At 41.1% G+C, this 16,848-nt stretch overlaps 1 protein-coding gene across 1 annotated transcript in view; it reads left to right on the plus strand.

Moving 5' to 3' along the window:
- Fbn1 (fibrillin 1) overlaps positions 1-16,848 on the plus strand; it is a 217,741-nt gene that overhangs the window by 119,542 nt on the left and 81,351 nt on the right. The window contains exons 11-17 of the mRNA XM_027421965.2: positions 1,079-1,237; positions 5,633-5,812; positions 6,429-6,569; positions 8,498-8,617; positions 11,778-11,903; positions 13,406-13,528; positions 15,857-15,979. Of these exons, the coding sequence (XP_027277766.1) occupies positions 1,079-1,237; positions 5,633-5,812; positions 6,429-6,569; positions 8,498-8,617; positions 11,778-11,903; positions 13,406-13,528; positions 15,857-15,979 (972 nt within the window). The remainder of the gene's footprint in view (positions 1-1,078; positions 1,238-5,632; positions 5,813-6,428; positions 6,570-8,497; positions 8,618-11,777; positions 11,904-13,405; positions 13,529-15,856; positions 15,980-16,848) is intronic.

Here is a 16,848-nt window from a genome sequence, read left to right on the forward strand (position 1 = left end):
GGCAAAGCTTGATGCTTAATATTCAGACTTATGGCACATAGGGATGAGGTTTTGACTGTGGAAATGTCTTCACTTTGCAAATGCTATTCCTGCATATCCTACATTAAATGAGAAGCATATTTCAGATATTATTTACTTTTCACAGCTTGATTGGTGTGTAAGACTGTACAGAGATGTGTTTTACTTGGAGAGCCACACCCTTCACTTGTGTAGACAGAGATAGGTGTTTTCACTATGCTAAGTCTCCCCTCTTTTCACAGGGACATTTCAAAGGCTTTTCCTGGGCTTTGAGCTCTTTTTGGTAGCTGAGAGTTGTACTACAGTGTGTCAGTTGTTGTCATGACAATCAGACATGATGTAATCCAATAAAAGTGATCTATAGGAGTGTGCCTCCCCATGTTGCTTTCAAAAGATGCTTTTCTGCCAAAAAGAAAAGAACTCATCTAGAACTGTTGGGTCCTATAGAACTAAGGGTCTGCGATCATTGATGTTTCGGAATTTATTAGTAACCTTTGAAAAAGTTAGTTAAGGCCTCAGGACACAAGGGAACCTGAATAATAAGCATTAGATCTGGCTGAAAATTGGCTCATCCCTTCAAGAGGCATCCTCACAAGTCAGAGGCACAATTTTAGACTAAAAACCCATGCCACAGATTAGTGCTGTTTTTAAATGCATTTGTATAAATGTTTGTCTAATGTAGCTCAAATTAAGTAGCTTAAACCAAAAACAACCCAGGTTGTCTTTAATATAGAAACAGATCTTTAGGAATAGCTGTCTGACACACTAGTGATTTTCTTAGTCTTTTTCCTGTGGCACATTGATTTTAACCATTTCTTCTCACCTTGGGTTTGGAATATGGAATTTTGGTCAAAACGCCCCAGTGTTCAGGGGCAAGGGGCAAGACAAGGCACTTCTGATTGCATCCTGGCCAGTGGGATGTTCAAAGCTTCCTCTTCATAGCACTTGCTCCTGGGTCAGTCTGCCACAGTCCCAGGGTGAAGCATGGAGGTGTGGTGGCAGAGGACTGTTGTCTCAAGCTCGATCACAAAGGCTACATGTGTTTTTGTTGTTCTCTCAGATGTTCGCCCTGGTTACTGCTACACCGCTCTGACAAATGGACGCTGCTCTAACCAGCTGCCGCAGTCCATAACCAAAATGCAGTGCTGTTGCGATGCTGGCCGGTGCTGGTCTCCAGGGGTCACTGTCGCCCCTGAGATGTGTCCCATCAGATCAACTGGTAAGAGCCCATCTGTAGCTTCTATAGCATATCCCAATACAACCCTTCTAAGCCCATAGCAGTGTGTGCAGTACAGATCCAAATGAAACCCAGGTAAATAAATAAGATTCCAGAAAATTGAGGTGTGGGCATGAAGGAATCCCCCAGATGACACGCAGGACTTACTTATTTCTATGTCTGCTGCTGACTTAGTTCTCTCATTGCCATGGAGCAGCAGTCTTCTCAGGAAGCCTGTTGTTTTCTCTTATTCTCACTAAGGGACTTGGTGGCTCCCCTGTGGCGCTTACTAGTTCAGTAGGATAAAGCCCAGCTCCCCACCCTATGCAATTCCTGTTTTCTAACAGTCATTAGTTTTCTCTTCTGTCTGCTGAGTCCTGTTTTTATTTTTCTCCATAGCTTCTCATTTGTGTGCCGTATTCCCTTCATTTCCACTAAAAGCTTATTGTTCTGCAATCTGAATGATTGGGGTGGCCTCCCAAGCTGCCAGTGGGAGATCCTGCCATATACATTTCTCAAATTATAGCTCACCCAACAATAGCCTTTAAAGGTGTCTCTGGGGAGGGTGTAGAGAAAGATGTCCAGGATATTTTCATTAGGATTACCACAGGCACTCTTCAGTAGTCCAAATGATACCTTTTCCTGCAAAGAAATATTTATGATTTGGCATAGCATTTGGGGTCCTCAAATTTGAGTTCAGTTCTTTTAGTTGCTAATGTTATGAGTTTTGTTTTCTAATTAAATTATATGGTTGCATTTCCCTTAAGTAGTCTTAGTATCTCTAAAGTAAATCAGTTATTTTTCCCCTAAAATATCTGCATAGTTCATGCCTTGCCCTCTAATCCCTTCTCCCACAATCCTTGCCAGTTACATACCCTCTAGAGGGCTAAGAATCTGTGCAAACATGTTCTGATCCACCAACATGCTGAGATAACCACGAAGGTAGTGTGGCCTCATCCTCATCACCCACTAGTCCTGGTTTGTCCTTTTTCTGTGCTCAAGATATATACCGCTCTGTTTGTGTCTACTTGTGACCATGTATTGCTCTGTTGCTGGTTAATAAAGCTCGATAAGAGGTCTTAGTCATCATTTTAATATTAGATTTTGCAAGCTCTCTGAACTTCCATAGTATTTAGAAAAATCATGCTCGTAAGAGACATTTAGGTAGAGCCTGCAGCTCATTAAGCATGATTTTCTCCACAAATTCTAACTGAAAACTGACCTTTAGGCTCTGTTTAATTTGGTTCCTGAAAGGCATGTTTAAATCAGGGAATTGAGGAGCTGCAGTGAAACTGAAGGTGGAGGAACTCAGGGTTAATGAAATGGTCTGGACAGTGCTGCTCATAAGATGTGCAGTTATCATCAAGGGTTATAGGCCATTCATGGGTGTCAGAATAAAATGCCGTTCATTACTGAGAATTGTATGTGTGGATTAAAGAAGTAATATAACCTTCCTGTGTCTCTGGCATACATATGATTCATTAAGTCCTGTATTTTGGACACACTGTCTACGCCCTAAAAAACCTTCCTCTTAATTTGCTGGAGATCTATTCACTAGAGCACTGTTTAGAAGCACATGGCTTCCTATCAAGATGAATAACTAGGGTACCAGAAGAATTTCTTTTTAAATGCATGCGTCAATTTGGAATCAGTAGTATTGACTGGATTCCTTGTGTTGAGACCTTGAGTACAGGAGGGAAGACAGTAGATGCAGGAACCAGCAGGAAGACCTCACACAGGAAGACTCAAGTTCTCATGACTTAGCAGGGAGCTGAAAGACATAACCCTGACACAGGCATAGAGCAAAAGAGACTGACCATTCAAACTAAACAGACTGATCATGCAAACTAAACAGACTGATCATGCAAACTAATTTGCAAGGCGGCTTTCATTTGTTCAAACCTTTCAGTGCTGTTGAGCTCTCACCTGTGTGAAGTGGTGATGTGGGGAAGATTTAGCCTTTCAGTCTTTCCTTTTTTAAAAGATGTTTCATCTTTGGGTTGAATGGAGTAAAGGGTAAAGATTATTGAGAAAAATTATCCCTGGCTGCTGATACTTAATGTAAAGGGGCTCATGGATAAAACCATTAGTCTGTAGAATGGAAGGGGTTTAGGACTCAATCAGGTACATTTCATACAGCGTTAAAGTGAATTTAATGGTCTTCTTCAAGTAATATGCTCATCTAATTAGCAGAAATGCTGATAAGCCATCCAACCTCTTTTACAAATCCTGAAAGAATTTTAAAACTAGGATGACCTGGTGCTGACAAGTGCTTGGAAACAAACTGTTTCCTTTAATATAGTCAGGATTCAGTTAAATCCAACACATACTGAAATCCTCTTATATGTAATTTATGGGGCTAGGCTGAGAGTGAGAATTGGTTATGATATATATATATATATATACATATATATATATATATATATTATGATATATATATATCAAGAATTCATATATAAGCAAGAATTCATGGGTTAATATTCCAGATAAATAATAGACATAATAAAGGTCTGTGTTATAGGTGTGAAGTAAGACTAGAATGTTCAGAAACGGACTAGCTAGTAACAGTAGAATATGTGAAGTTTGGTGGGTTTAGCCAAACTGCGTCTCAATGCATTCCAGTAGTCCACAGTTAAGAAAAATATTAGCCTAATTTATGTTAATGTGTAACACTATATAGAAAATATCTATATAAGAATCACTTTGTGGCGGGGCGTTGGTGGCGCACGCCTTTAATCCCAGTACTCGGGAGGCAGAGGCAGGTGATCTCTGTGAGTTCGAGACCAGCCTAGTCTACAAGAGCTAGTTCCAGGACAGCCTCCAAAAGCCACAGAGAAACCCTGTCTTGAAAAACCAAAAAAAAAAAAAAAAAAAAAAAAAAAAAAAAAGGAATCACTTTGTGACTGTGTCAATAAAGTTATGACATTCTAAACAGAAAGCAAAGATGAAAAATCACTCCGTCTGCTTGTAGCAGGGGACTGTGATCACCCGCAGCTATTCAGGGAAGCTGAACATGAATAAAACAAGCATGCTAGATGCTGTCTAAAATACCACTCTGGAACTCAGAGAAAAGATGTCACAAGCCAACAAAAATTTATTCTGATAGAGTCCCGGTATTATTAAAAAGCAAAGCAAAGCAAAGCAAAGCAAAACAAAACAAACAACAACAACAACAAAACTAGTGTTCTACTGAAAATGTGCAAACACTGGGAAACACATGATCAAGTCAGGGAGCCCCAGCTTACAGATTCGCACAGCTTCACTACTGTGGCCTCTCTTCTTCATTTATCTAGTTGTTTTTAACAGACAAATCCTCCAGGCTCTGCTCCGGACTTCCTACTTTCCACATTTTTTAGAAGAACTCATCCATCTCATGGCTTTACATATTACCTCACTACTGATGGATGAAAATTTTGACTTCTCTGGGCTCCAAACTCTCCTCAACAACTGTTGCGTGATATCTCCACTTGTCTGTCTTACATTGCCTAACTCAAATGCTCAAAGTTAAAGTTTGGCTTCTGCCTATCACACCAACCCCTGTCTTCTGACAGTTTCCCTCTCACAGTAAAGGACAATGGCATTTACCTCTCTGAGCATCTGAAACTCTAGTAGTCATTCTTGATTTCTTATTCCCATGGCTCTGACATTTATCCCATCACCAAACACTGCCATTTGTTTATAAATTATCCTTGGGACAAGTTGTGCCCTCTGTCAATTCCATCACTACCTCCCCTGTGCATCCATCATTATCTTGTCCTTTGTTTTCTTCCCTCTGGCACTTTCTATGTCAGCAAGAGTGATCCGAAGAGATTCATGTAATCACATCCTATCCTGCTGGAGATGGAAGTGGCTTCCCTTTGTGCATAAAATAAAAAACGGAAGTCTTGCCAAAAACAAACAAACAAACAAACAAACAAGGCCTCATATAGCTCAGGCTTCTAGTTCTTCTCTACTGTGTCATCCTTCGAGCCCTTATTTTGTGTGTAAATGAGTTTTAAAATTATTAACATACAATGTAATGGGTTTCATTATAGCGCTTTCATTCATCTGTGTCATTAGATTAGGACAAATGCCTTCTGATATGCTTTTTAGACACCAGTGACAGCCACACTGGGGCTGGGTAGAGAAAGTGACACCTAACATGTTTCCTGGTGAATTTCAATGTGTATATGTCTTTCTAGATTTTGAAAGGAGCATGTGGTCCCTGCACTGGAGCTGTTGTCTGTTTAAATTTTGAATTGTTGTCTCAGTGTGGTTATTGTGTAGATATTAAAAATATGAATGAAGTGTTTATTCCAATTGGCCAATGCACTTTGGTTTCTTTAAGGGGGCATCTTCTCTGACCTCCCAACAGCCATGGCTCTGCTGATTGTGTCGTGTTCTGTTGTGTTATTTCAGAGGATTTCAACAAGCTGTGCTCTGTCCCTCTGGTCATTCCTTCGAGACCAGAATACCCTCCCCCACCCATTGGCCCTCCACTTCAGCCTGTTCCTCCTGGCTATACTCCTGGGTCTGTGATCCCAGTCCCTCGGCCACCACCAGAATATCCGTATCCATCTCCATCTCGGGAACCACCAAGTAAGAATTCAAAAGCCACCTTGTTATTTTTTCATGCATCAATCAAGTCATATTTTTAGTTTATGCCATATCCATCATTAAATATTTTTGCCAATTGTTAAATAAAAATGTTTACATTGTTTTTGCATGTTTCTTAGTTTTCCCATTTTACGAATATGAATGGGTGCCTTGTATATTCTGGAAATGAATGTCCTTTCTTTATGGATATTTTCAGTTAAATGTGGGTATGGTATAGGAAAGTCTGGAATCTGATTCAGAGAGTGAATTAATGGCAGAAGATGTTTGAAATTATACTTTGGGTCATTCAGTGTACGAAGTAGTTACCTTCCAACACCTCCCTGACATAGTTATTTCCCCAAACTGTAGGCTTGAGAGTGAGGAGGTGGGTGGGATGGGGAGAGTTGGCCAGAGAAGCCACTGGGCTATACAGCACCTTTCCTGTGCCTGGGATATGATGTGCTCGCTCTCTGAAGGCTGAATGGGACTGTGCTCTAGTGGCTTGCTCACCCTGGGCGGTTCTTCCTTTAGGACTTGGCATCTTGTTCACTCTCAGCAGATTCAGAGCTGATGTCATAGATATGAATAATTGTAATGGACTTCAATGCTATCCTTCTAGGGGTGCTGCCTTTCAACGTTACTGACTACTGTCAATTGGTTCGCTATCTCTGTCAAAATGGCCGCTGCATTCCAACTCCGGGCAGCTACCGGTGTGAGTGCAACAAGGGCTTCCAGCTGGATATCCGCGGGGAATGCATCGGTATGCAATTGATCACTTGATTGACATTGAGAGATATTGCAATTCTTTTGTAATTGTCTTGTCTTAGTGTTCTGTTGCTATGAAGAGACACCTTGACCATAGCAACTCTTATAGAAGGAAACATTTAGTTGGGGCTTGCTTACAATTTCAGAGGTTTAGTCCATTAGCAATTGGCAGGGAGCAGGGTGGGGCAGGCAGACGTGGCTTTGGGGAGTAGTAGAGAGTTTTGTATTCATATGTAAAGGAAGAGAGAGAGAGAGAGAGAGAGAGAGAGAGAGAGAGAGAGAGACTGTGCCTGCCTTGAGCATTTGAAACCCCAAAGTCCACCCCCAGTGACACACTTCCTCCAACAAGGTCATGCCTCCTAATCCCTGCCAAGTAGCATACTCCCTAATGACCAAGCATTCAAATATATGAGCCTATGGAGGCCATTCCTATTTAAATTGCCACAGTGTGTATTGGTCTCCTGTTGCTGCTGTAACAAATCACCCCCAACAGTGGCTCCAAGCAGTAGAACTCTATTATCTTTAGCTTCCAATACAGGGCTTAAAAGCTAGGTGTTGGTAGGGTGTGTCTTCAGAACCTCAGAGAGGGGATTTCCTGACCTTCTAGTATGTCTCATACTCCGGAGCAAGTAGAGCCTCATGACCCTTCTTCATCTAGATAGCCAGGAGGGCAGTGTCTTCAGTGGCTCAACGCAAGGACGATTGGAGTGTTGGGTCTAATAACACCCAGTTGGCGTGTGCTCTTTTGTCTAAAAATAAATTTGTTTCTTAATTCCGTTAGTTCCTGTTTTCTCAAAATCGTTTGTATCCTGCTCATATGGGCACTCTGCTTAAAAAAAAAAAAAAAAAAGTTATCAAACTGACATAGGAGAGGGAAGGAGTGTGTGGCTCCAGTCAGGTCTGACTCTGTCCCCAAGAGACTTGAAGAACAATTAGCCTTGCTGAGCCTTAGTTTACTCACAAAAGGCAATGTGACCAGTGGGGCCTGGTACTGAGTGTTCAAGCTCCTGTAGCACTTTGAGACTAAAGCTACTGCGACTGCGGTACATGAGAATACCCCTTTAAACAGCCATCTAGCCCTTCGTGTATTGTTGTCACATTTTTAATAGAGCAGCAGGAGATACTTAGATATGAGGCAGACTTTCTTTGTACTAAAAGAAAGAAAGAAGTAGAACCCACCTCTGAATTAAATGTTTATCTCTTTGCTTTGCTCCCCCAGTACTGGGAGTGGAATCCAGAGTCTCATGTGTGCCAGGCCAGTGCCCTGCCACTCAGCAACATCCCTGTTGCTCTTCTCTTTTCACTGTTTATTTTTGATTCAGGGTCTTACTAAGTTGTCTAGGCAGGCCTTGAACTTGTGATCCTCCTGCCTCAGACTCCTAGTAGCTACAGTAACATCCCTGTGCTTTCATGTCTGTCTGTCTATTTGATTTTCTTAGGCCAGACCCACAGGAGAAAAAAAGAATGTTTATTATCTCAAAGCATATTCATATTCTCTGAAAATGACATGAGAAAAGGATGCAGGTGAACATGCTTAACTAGTCTTACAATGGGTAGAGGCATGGTATACTATAGTGGGAAGGGGAAAAATACTTGGATCATGCAATTCCCTTTCTTTTTTTCAACTTTTGCTTTGTTGAGAAAGGGTCCCACTACACAGTCTCAGCTGACCTGAACCTCACTATGTAGGCCAGGCTGTCCATGAACTCATAGAGACCCACCTGCCTCTAACTCCCAAATGCTGGGATTAAAGGTGTGTGCTACCATGCCTGGCTTTGCTATTATCTCACCTTAAAGGGAAAACATTTGCTATGTATAAGAAACCTACAAAGCCTTAGCATTACGAGCTGTTAAAACTTTCACTAAAGCATTTCATACTTCAAAAAAAAAAAACCTTTCACTAAGACATGCTGTGTTTTACAGATGTTGATGAGTGTGAGAAAAACCCATGTACTGGTGGAGAATGTATCAACAACCAGGGCTCATACACCTGTCACTGCCGAGCTGGCTACCAGAGCACACTTACCAGAACCGAGTGCAGAGGTAAGGGGCTCTTGGGGCCTGGGAGACATCTGCCCCAAATGAAGGCTTTGCTTTGAAGGAGTCCAGAAAGACATAAAGGCAAGAAGCTAATCTCCCCACCCTTGCTGCTTGTGTGTGCGCGCGCGTGTGTGTGTGTGTGTGTGTGTGTGTGTGTGTGTGTGTGTGTGTGTGTGTGTGTGTGTGTGTGTGAGTGTGTGTGTGTGTGTGTGTGTGTGTGTGTATGTGTGCCTTATTCCAAATATCACTTCTCTGAAGATGTTGCTAACAAATCTGGCAAGCATTCAGATCATTTTAAAAGCTACCTTTGTGCCTGAGGGAATAACTTATTTTCACTTCTTTTGAGTTATTTCTGCTGGTTGTTCATCTTCCATCTGGGAGGCAGGGGATATAGTCCCTCTGTGTGACAGAAACTGGGGAAAGCTTCTGTAGAATTGTAAGTCATTATGAGTTTCTCTGTGGAAAGAAGGATGCTGGGGCTCTGATCCTTGCAGAGGTCAGCAGCCAATAGCAACATCACCAGAGCATTGCTGGAGATGATTCTCTAGTCCTTCCTTGGGCCCACTGATCAGGGCCAGCATTTGGCGGATCCCCCAGCCATCTGTTTACATGCTAAAATCTCAGAAGCATGGATGCAATTGTTCTTCCCTAAAGGTTGCCCTTCAGGCTTATTTCCTTTCCTTTTTCTAGAATGTAAAAATTAAAAACAATGTTTTGGAGAATTTTAGACATCAGTACTGTATTAGATAATTTCTACCCCTCCCTCTCCCTCCCTCCTCCAATGCCCCCCCAAAAGTGCCTATCAAATTTGTTACCTCTTCTCCCTTAATTATTGTTTACACAAACACACACACACTCAAAGACAGCTTTGTGAGTCCATTTGGTGTTGCTCATAAATTGATAGATATATAGATACATGTTTAGGTCTGACTGCTAGGATTAGATAAGTCATGAGCTTAGTCCATGAAGAATACTGAATCCCCATCTTTCAACAGCCATTTCAGGTGGCTCGTCATGTAGAGGTGGGACCTTGGTGAGATTTCCCTGTCTATGTTGGCATGTCACAGGTTTATTTCTTAAATAATTTATTAAGCTGTCCAATATGCTCTTGGTTAAATATCATTTATGACAGAATGACTATGTTGTTAACCTAGTAAAACTAGATAAAAATAAGTGAGCTCTATTAAACACAAGGCAGGCAGGGAGATTTATACCACTTTAAAATGTGAATCTACTGATATGGGATGATTTTATTTGCCTCCATTTACAAAAGCCCTTTGTGTGAATTGAGCAGGTGTGATGTTCATCCCTGAACTACTTTCAAAATCTTTGAATTTGCTCAGATTTGGAGATATATCACCATCGCTGTATTAGGTCTATTTTGAGCAGAAAAAAAAAACAAAAAAAAACAAAAAACAGCCTACAATCTGAATTATAAATCTGAATAGTCTGAATATTTAGTTGAGTTGAGAATCTTCTTAATGCTTTAGCTATTAGTTAAAATGATTAGCATGTCAGTGGTATATTGAATATTTTTTAATAGAAGAAATCACTGTTAAGAGACTTCACTGCTAAATAAGCAAAGAGAAATGATCATTGAGAAGGGATTGTCTGGAGCAAGGACCAGCCAGGGTAAAGGCATGCCACACCCTCAACCTGAGGCCTTGTTAGAGATGAGAGTAACTCATGCACTGTCTTCTACATGCCAGTAAACTCACCCTGAGTATAAGAGCACACCTGTGGTGTTTGGAGGATAATGGTTTCTGCAGAGGGATCCAGAAAGCTGCATTGACTTTGAGGATGTGCTTGGGCCAAAGGGGAAGAAGAGATAGACACAGTGGAAGACAAGTTTGAATAGTGAACAGTATACATTGTTAGAAGTACACAGTATCCCCCATAGCATTCTGTAGTGAGAAGGAAAATTTTCCTTGTTTATTTTAATCTCAAAAAATTATAGAATGCCAAAATTGGTTCAAGAATATGTGGATTTTTACTATTTTTCTTTGTGGAGCAAGACAGATTTTAGTGAGCATTAAGAATAAAGGAGGGGAAAAAAAGAAATCAGAGATTTTTGGCACAAAGATCAGACAGAAGAAAAGCCCAGACGGCTTCAACTAGTCCAATGGCTCGTGAAGAAACCACTGTGGGATCAGCCTGGAAAGAAAGTGCGTAGGAGGGTCAACCACAGACACCGTGCAGACGGTGGGCAGACGGGATAACTGGACAGACTATAAATGCACATTCCTCTCTAGGGTGTGCAGGATGCTCACCCTCAGGCACTCAGGGCCTGTGCTCAACATGGATGGGTTGCTCTCATCCAACTCTGCCTGGCTCCATATCTTCTGGGAACAGGCATGGGACGATTGTATGCTGCAGAGATAAGGCTGTTTTATCCATCCTCTTTGATGTTCATCCTTTTGTAGTTCTTGAGACAGAAGGACCAGACCCAGACTACCCTGCTGTCTATTAGGGGTGGATTTTTAATCATTAAATTGGAGACCAGGTACAGGTTATTTGAGTTTATATCATTTTAAAAACATTTCTAAGTTCTATTATGATTATGATTATTGTATCTATTAAATGGGGGAGGAGGCATCCCCCATAGGACCAATGCTTTGTTTGGTAGGTAGTCATAAAGTTTAGACTTAGTTATATGTATACTCATGAAATAATACTCAGTCCAGAACTGCTGTGAGGCAGGTGGCCCTCTTGTAGTTATGTGGAGGACTATTAAGAGGAATTGAGCAATTTCTCAAAAAAAAAAAAACCCACAGTATTTTCTGTTATTATCTCTCATATTGGTATAAGATTTCCCTTTTAATCAATGTTTAAAATGACATCAGCCAAAGTTTGATATAAATAATCATATATACTCCATCAATAGATTATCTAGAAAGAATGGTGGAAACTCTATTTTCTTCATACAGTTGAGGTCTGAGTAGTCTTAATAGAAAGTGAGTGTGATCATAAAAGATTTTTCTTTCTCATATCTTTCTGATACTGATGATCCCACATATTCTATTATTTGGCATGACATGTACGGTGATGGATATTATAAGATAACTGAAATCCAAGATTAAGGTTGGAAATGGAGGGAGAAAGAATAATTTCAAATCCTCCAAATTAACTTCATCCTTTTTTTTTTTTTTCATTTTAACCTCAGACATTGATGAGTGTCTGCAGAATGGCCGGATCTGCAACAATGGGCGCTGCATCAACACAGATGGCAGCTTCCACTGCGTGTGTAATGCAGGCTTCCACGTCACTCGGGATGGAAAGAACTGTGAAGGTAATGGTGGTGGCAGAGGTGGCTCCTGTCCCATTGCAGCTTCCGCACCGGGAGCCTTGAACAAGACAGAGCCAGGTGCTTTGTCAAAGGTCAAACTGTGAAATGTGTTTCACGGATTTCTGTCTGAAAGGCAAGGTTTAATTTTCATATTGTCATGGCACACACAATCACATTTGTACGTGTCAAAAGCATTTCCACACACTAGCAGTTCTTGGAGCTGCCTGGTGGTGATGAAACACTTGTAGAATTGTACCATCCCTTCCGATTTTTATGCAATCAAAATTTGTCTATGGGGTAGTATTATACAACAACAAACAAACCAAAGCAACATTGAAACCCATACCTTTTATCGTCTCTTGTAATCCTTCTGTGTAAAGTGCCCACCTAGTAGTAGTAGTGTCTAGGCATGGAGAATTGCTTGAAGAGAAACGTGGGCGTGAATGCATCAGCATTGACTTCAGACTGCATCATATGAACTTCCCTTTCGAAGTATATGTGACTGCTGTGGCTGTGTTTCCACTATGCGGCCTTTAGCAAAGAGTGGAGAATGCTCCTTATCATGTTCTCCAACTTATTTAGGAAAGAGCCCAAGAATCTGTTAATATGTTGAAAGAATTTCAAAATTGTTCTTAGGAACATGTTTGGCGGAATATTATCTTGCTGATTCAATCCCTAGACTTAATGCCAAAATTCCCAGTTAGGGTAAAAATCTGTTTTTTTTTTTAAATAAAAGAAATAAAGAAAAATCATAAATTGCTTTAGTCTGACTAAAAGCCTGTAAATGAAAACAGGTCTTGTTGAGAGGTGCAAGCCTCCTGGGATAGCTTCAATGGCTCCCAGACCAGCATGCCCAGAAAATTAAGAACTGTCTCTGTGATCAAAGGGATCTAAATGCTAGTGGGCTCAGCTGGATGCCATAGCTGAGTCTAGCACTCACTAAATCCATCTCTGCAATATCTACTTCAAGTGGCTTAAAATGACAGGCTTCCTCCTACTTTTTATTATTCTTCAGATTTTTTTTATTTTTTAAGCATTTCGTATAATGTCTTTTGTTCCTATTTTCCCCCATCCACCAGTCCCTCCCTGAGCCTCCCTCGCCTCCCCACCCACCCGACTTCATATTATTTCTCTCTATACAGTCTTTTACTTTGGGAAAGAACCAGGATTTAGCCTAAATACATTTCCACTCCCGGTAGCCTTCATTTTTATCTTCAGTTTCTGGGAACTGAGTCTGAACTTTAACTAAGCTCACTCAGCTGTTAGCTCTCCTTTTAGTTTGTGGATGGTGATCCTTGAAAGATCCCGTTGACCTCGGCTGAGTCATCGTGAACTTGGGACACCTATTTCACGTGCCTTGCATTCTCTTTGAATTCATTATCTGGATGACCATTAGCCTCTGGCTTTAATAACAGAAAATAAGAAAGAAATGTGAAAAGTCAGAATTGTATTCATCCAGGCAGCCTTCCTCTCCTGACCGAGGGAACATGTGTCTCTGTTTCCAGACATGGATGAGTGCAGCATAAGGAACATGTGCCTGAATGGGATGTGCATTAATGAAGATGGCAGTTTCAAGTGTATTTGCAAACCCGGGTTCCAGCTGGCATCAGATGGCCGCTACTGCAAAGGTGTGTGCTAGAAAACCCTCACGTGTGGTCTCTGCCTCCGTTTTCTTCTCTCTACTTCTTTCTTGAAGATTCTTCCTGTGTTGAGTATCTCAGATTCTGATCTGGAACCCTCACTGATATTCCTTCTTATGTTCAGCCATCCAGACAGCCACAGTTAATAAAACAAGGCTAGTCTTATTTCAGGGAGGCACTTGGGTTCTCCTCTACGGAGCCTGGAATCCACTGAGATGGGTCTGACGCTCTTTCTGATCTTTTCAAGTTCTGCCTTTTCCTTTCAGCTGGGGGGAATAAGGACAGTAGGGATGTGGGGTGGGGACGTTCTTGATCATTACCTTTGGCCACTCATCACATCTTCCCTTGGAGAAAAATGCTGACTTATTTATGGTCCTGTATTCCTTCCTGTTTCATCTAGCTGTTGTTAGAAACAACAAAGAATTTAGGCTTTACCCCATACATAAGCAAAAGAAGGACAAAGCAGGAGACCTAAACCACGACTCATGGGGTAGCCTGATAACTTTTGAAATAAATCTCATTGCTACAAGTATCAGAAGCAAAACTCCAGAGTTCCATTTATGATGTTGGGGTACTAGTGAGGGTTGTTGGTGACAAATTTGTTCCTATCTCCTGCTGTATGGAGTCAGGGATGGCTAACTGTTGTAAGTGCAAGATATGAACTGAAGGGTCTGACATGGGGAAGGAAGGTTCAAGACAACAGAAACATTCTACAGTAAGATAGTGTCGTGCTGTGCAAATTAAGTGCTGAACTGTGAGAAAGAAAGGGAGAGGGTATGATTGCTGGGATATCTAAAATGCCTCTTGGCATTAAATCATGCATGCTGTCTCCGAGGACACTATGACATCAAAGATAAATGGGGGCTCCAAAGCCATTGATAGTTATGGAAACTGGGTCTTCTCCATAAGTACATTGTTGAAGAACTGATAATTGTGCTGGTTCACATGGACTTCGCATTCTGGAGAGAGGGAAGGAGGAAGAGTGGAAAGGAAGAGGAAAGAGATCGGTTCATATCGTTGTCTCCATTTCCCCCCACCCCCAGTGTATACAGCCCAGATAAACACACTTAGAAGGGAAAAGGAAGCAGCCATCGTATACTGCTTTCTCTTACCTCATGTTTGCCTTCTTGCTGGGGAATGAGATTGTCTCTCCACCCATCATTCTGAACCCACAAACTCATGACTGCTGAAAGCCTAGTCAACAGAGCCTCTGCTGACTGAGGGACTTTATATCCCATTGGGAAGCCTCCAGGCTACTTTTCAAGATATACTCCCCACTGTTGTAGGGCTCTGATTGAACAAAAAGATGCCTGAAACAAATGAATCAATCTTAGCTCACGTTCTTAACTATAACTGCTGTTTTAAATACAATCTGAACATGAAATCTTGGACCATCAGGATGTGTTTTGTGCCAAACAATACAAGCTAAATAAAGCCCAGAGGTGCTTCACTCTCAGTTTGCCTCAACTTAAGGTCAGAAGGAAGGAAACAGTCTCCTACTCTAGTTGGATATTATAAAGGATTATTAGAAAGTGACTTGTTTCTAAACATCCTTGTTTTCCGAAACTCAGTTTGGGTACCCTTTCCACTTGGTCATATGAGTTGGGGGAACCTCTACTACTGCTAATATGGATCCAATGACATCTTTTCCAGTACTCAAGGACACACACATGATACTAAAACTACTCATCGGTGCTTAGAAAGACTTTCCTCTGTTTCAATGGCTTTGGGATTGATCAAAAGCTGTCATCAGTGTCATCCTGTATTCCTCTCTTCTCTCTGTGGTGCTGCTTTGGGGATTTTTTTGTTTTGTTTTGTTTTGTTTTTGCTTTTTTTTTTTTGCCACCAATGCCCGGCTCCTTTGAGGATTTAATGTCAGCTTCTTACTGATTGTCCCAGAGGGACCAGGCAAGGCTGATACCAGCAGGGATGCCAGCCTGGGTGTTGCCTGCAGAAAGGAAACGCTTTTCCACCTCAGTCAAAGATGCAGCTTATAATCAAACTAGATTTTCAGCATGGCTACAGCGGGATGTGTTCTAGACTCCTTTGCCTTCTATTGGTCATTTTTCTTCCTCCACCAATTCTGTCTGGTTTTGTGTTTTTATTTTTGCTAGAAAGCATCTTTGAATGATTCTATTAAAATGGCTTTTAATAGAAAACTAGCTAGCTCAACTGATTTCTTCATTTCCTATCTCTGGAAAAACACCAAGCAGGCATCCCACTAACATGCTGCTATGGCCATTTGGGTATCATTTTCCACAGTATCCATGCACCAGTATTATCACGGTGTTAAAGAAATGCCTCTTCCCACTACAGACATCAATGAATGTGAAACCCCTGGGATCTGCATGAACGGGCGCTGTGTGAACACTGATGGATCCTACAGATGCGAATGCTTTCCCGGACTGGCTGTAGGTCTAGATGGACGTGTGTGTGTTGGTAAGTATAAGCCACAACCTGATTTACAATAAATGCTTCAGTAATCAGCAATGCATATCAATAACTTATGTATCCTATCCTAGCAGATAAGATACAATGATATTTTGCAGAATAGTAATCTAACAAATTCAGATCTCTTCTTGAATAAATTTGATGCAAGCGTTAGGAATAGAAAGGTCAGGTTAAATAAAGGAAAGACCAGGGAATCCTTGCCTTTTCTTCCCTCTTTTCTGCCCTGAATATATAACTATCTTCAATTTCTCTCCCACCTTCCTCTGTGGATAATGGTTTTTGGAACCATTTCATGTGGTACATTTTAATAGAGAATTAAATGTCCAAGGAAAGTGCATGATTCCATGCCACGGAAACATTGATAAGTCAGAAACATGCAATGATAGTTCTGTGTGGCTTTGAGATTTGTTAAATAACAAGACCTTTATCCAAATTATTTTTAAAAGATACTCAAGTTAGCCCTTTGAATGAGGGAAGGATGGGGTGAAGTGGGAAATTCCTCCTTTAGAGATAAAGATAACACAGCTTAGTTGACCAACATCTGCAGGTTTATATAATGAACCTTTTACAGATTAAACTTTCTCCTTTTTGGAAAGAAAACCCTGTTTGGTCATTCAATAACTGCATGTTTATTTTTGAGTAAGCCACATTTCTAATAAAGGTCTTATTTATCATGGTGTGAGATCCAGCCTTCATGCAGTGTTTACAAATTGCCTGCTCTGTGCTTGCCCGAGGAAGACAAAAATGAATGAAAAATAATCCCAGCACTTAAAGGCCTCACAGTTTGCTCAACTATGATAGCCGGAGGGCACTGGTTGACTCTGGCCATTGGTCCTCACTGCTCAGAAGCTAATGTG

The sequence above is a fragment of the Cricetulus griseus genome, chromosome 6 (assembly GCF_003668045.3).
Source record: "Cricetulus griseus strain 17A/GY chromosome 6, alternate assembly CriGri-PICRH-1.0, whole genome shotgun sequence".
Classification (NCBI taxonomy): domain Eukaryota; kingdom Metazoa; phylum Chordata; class Mammalia; order Rodentia; family Cricetidae; genus Cricetulus; species Cricetulus griseus.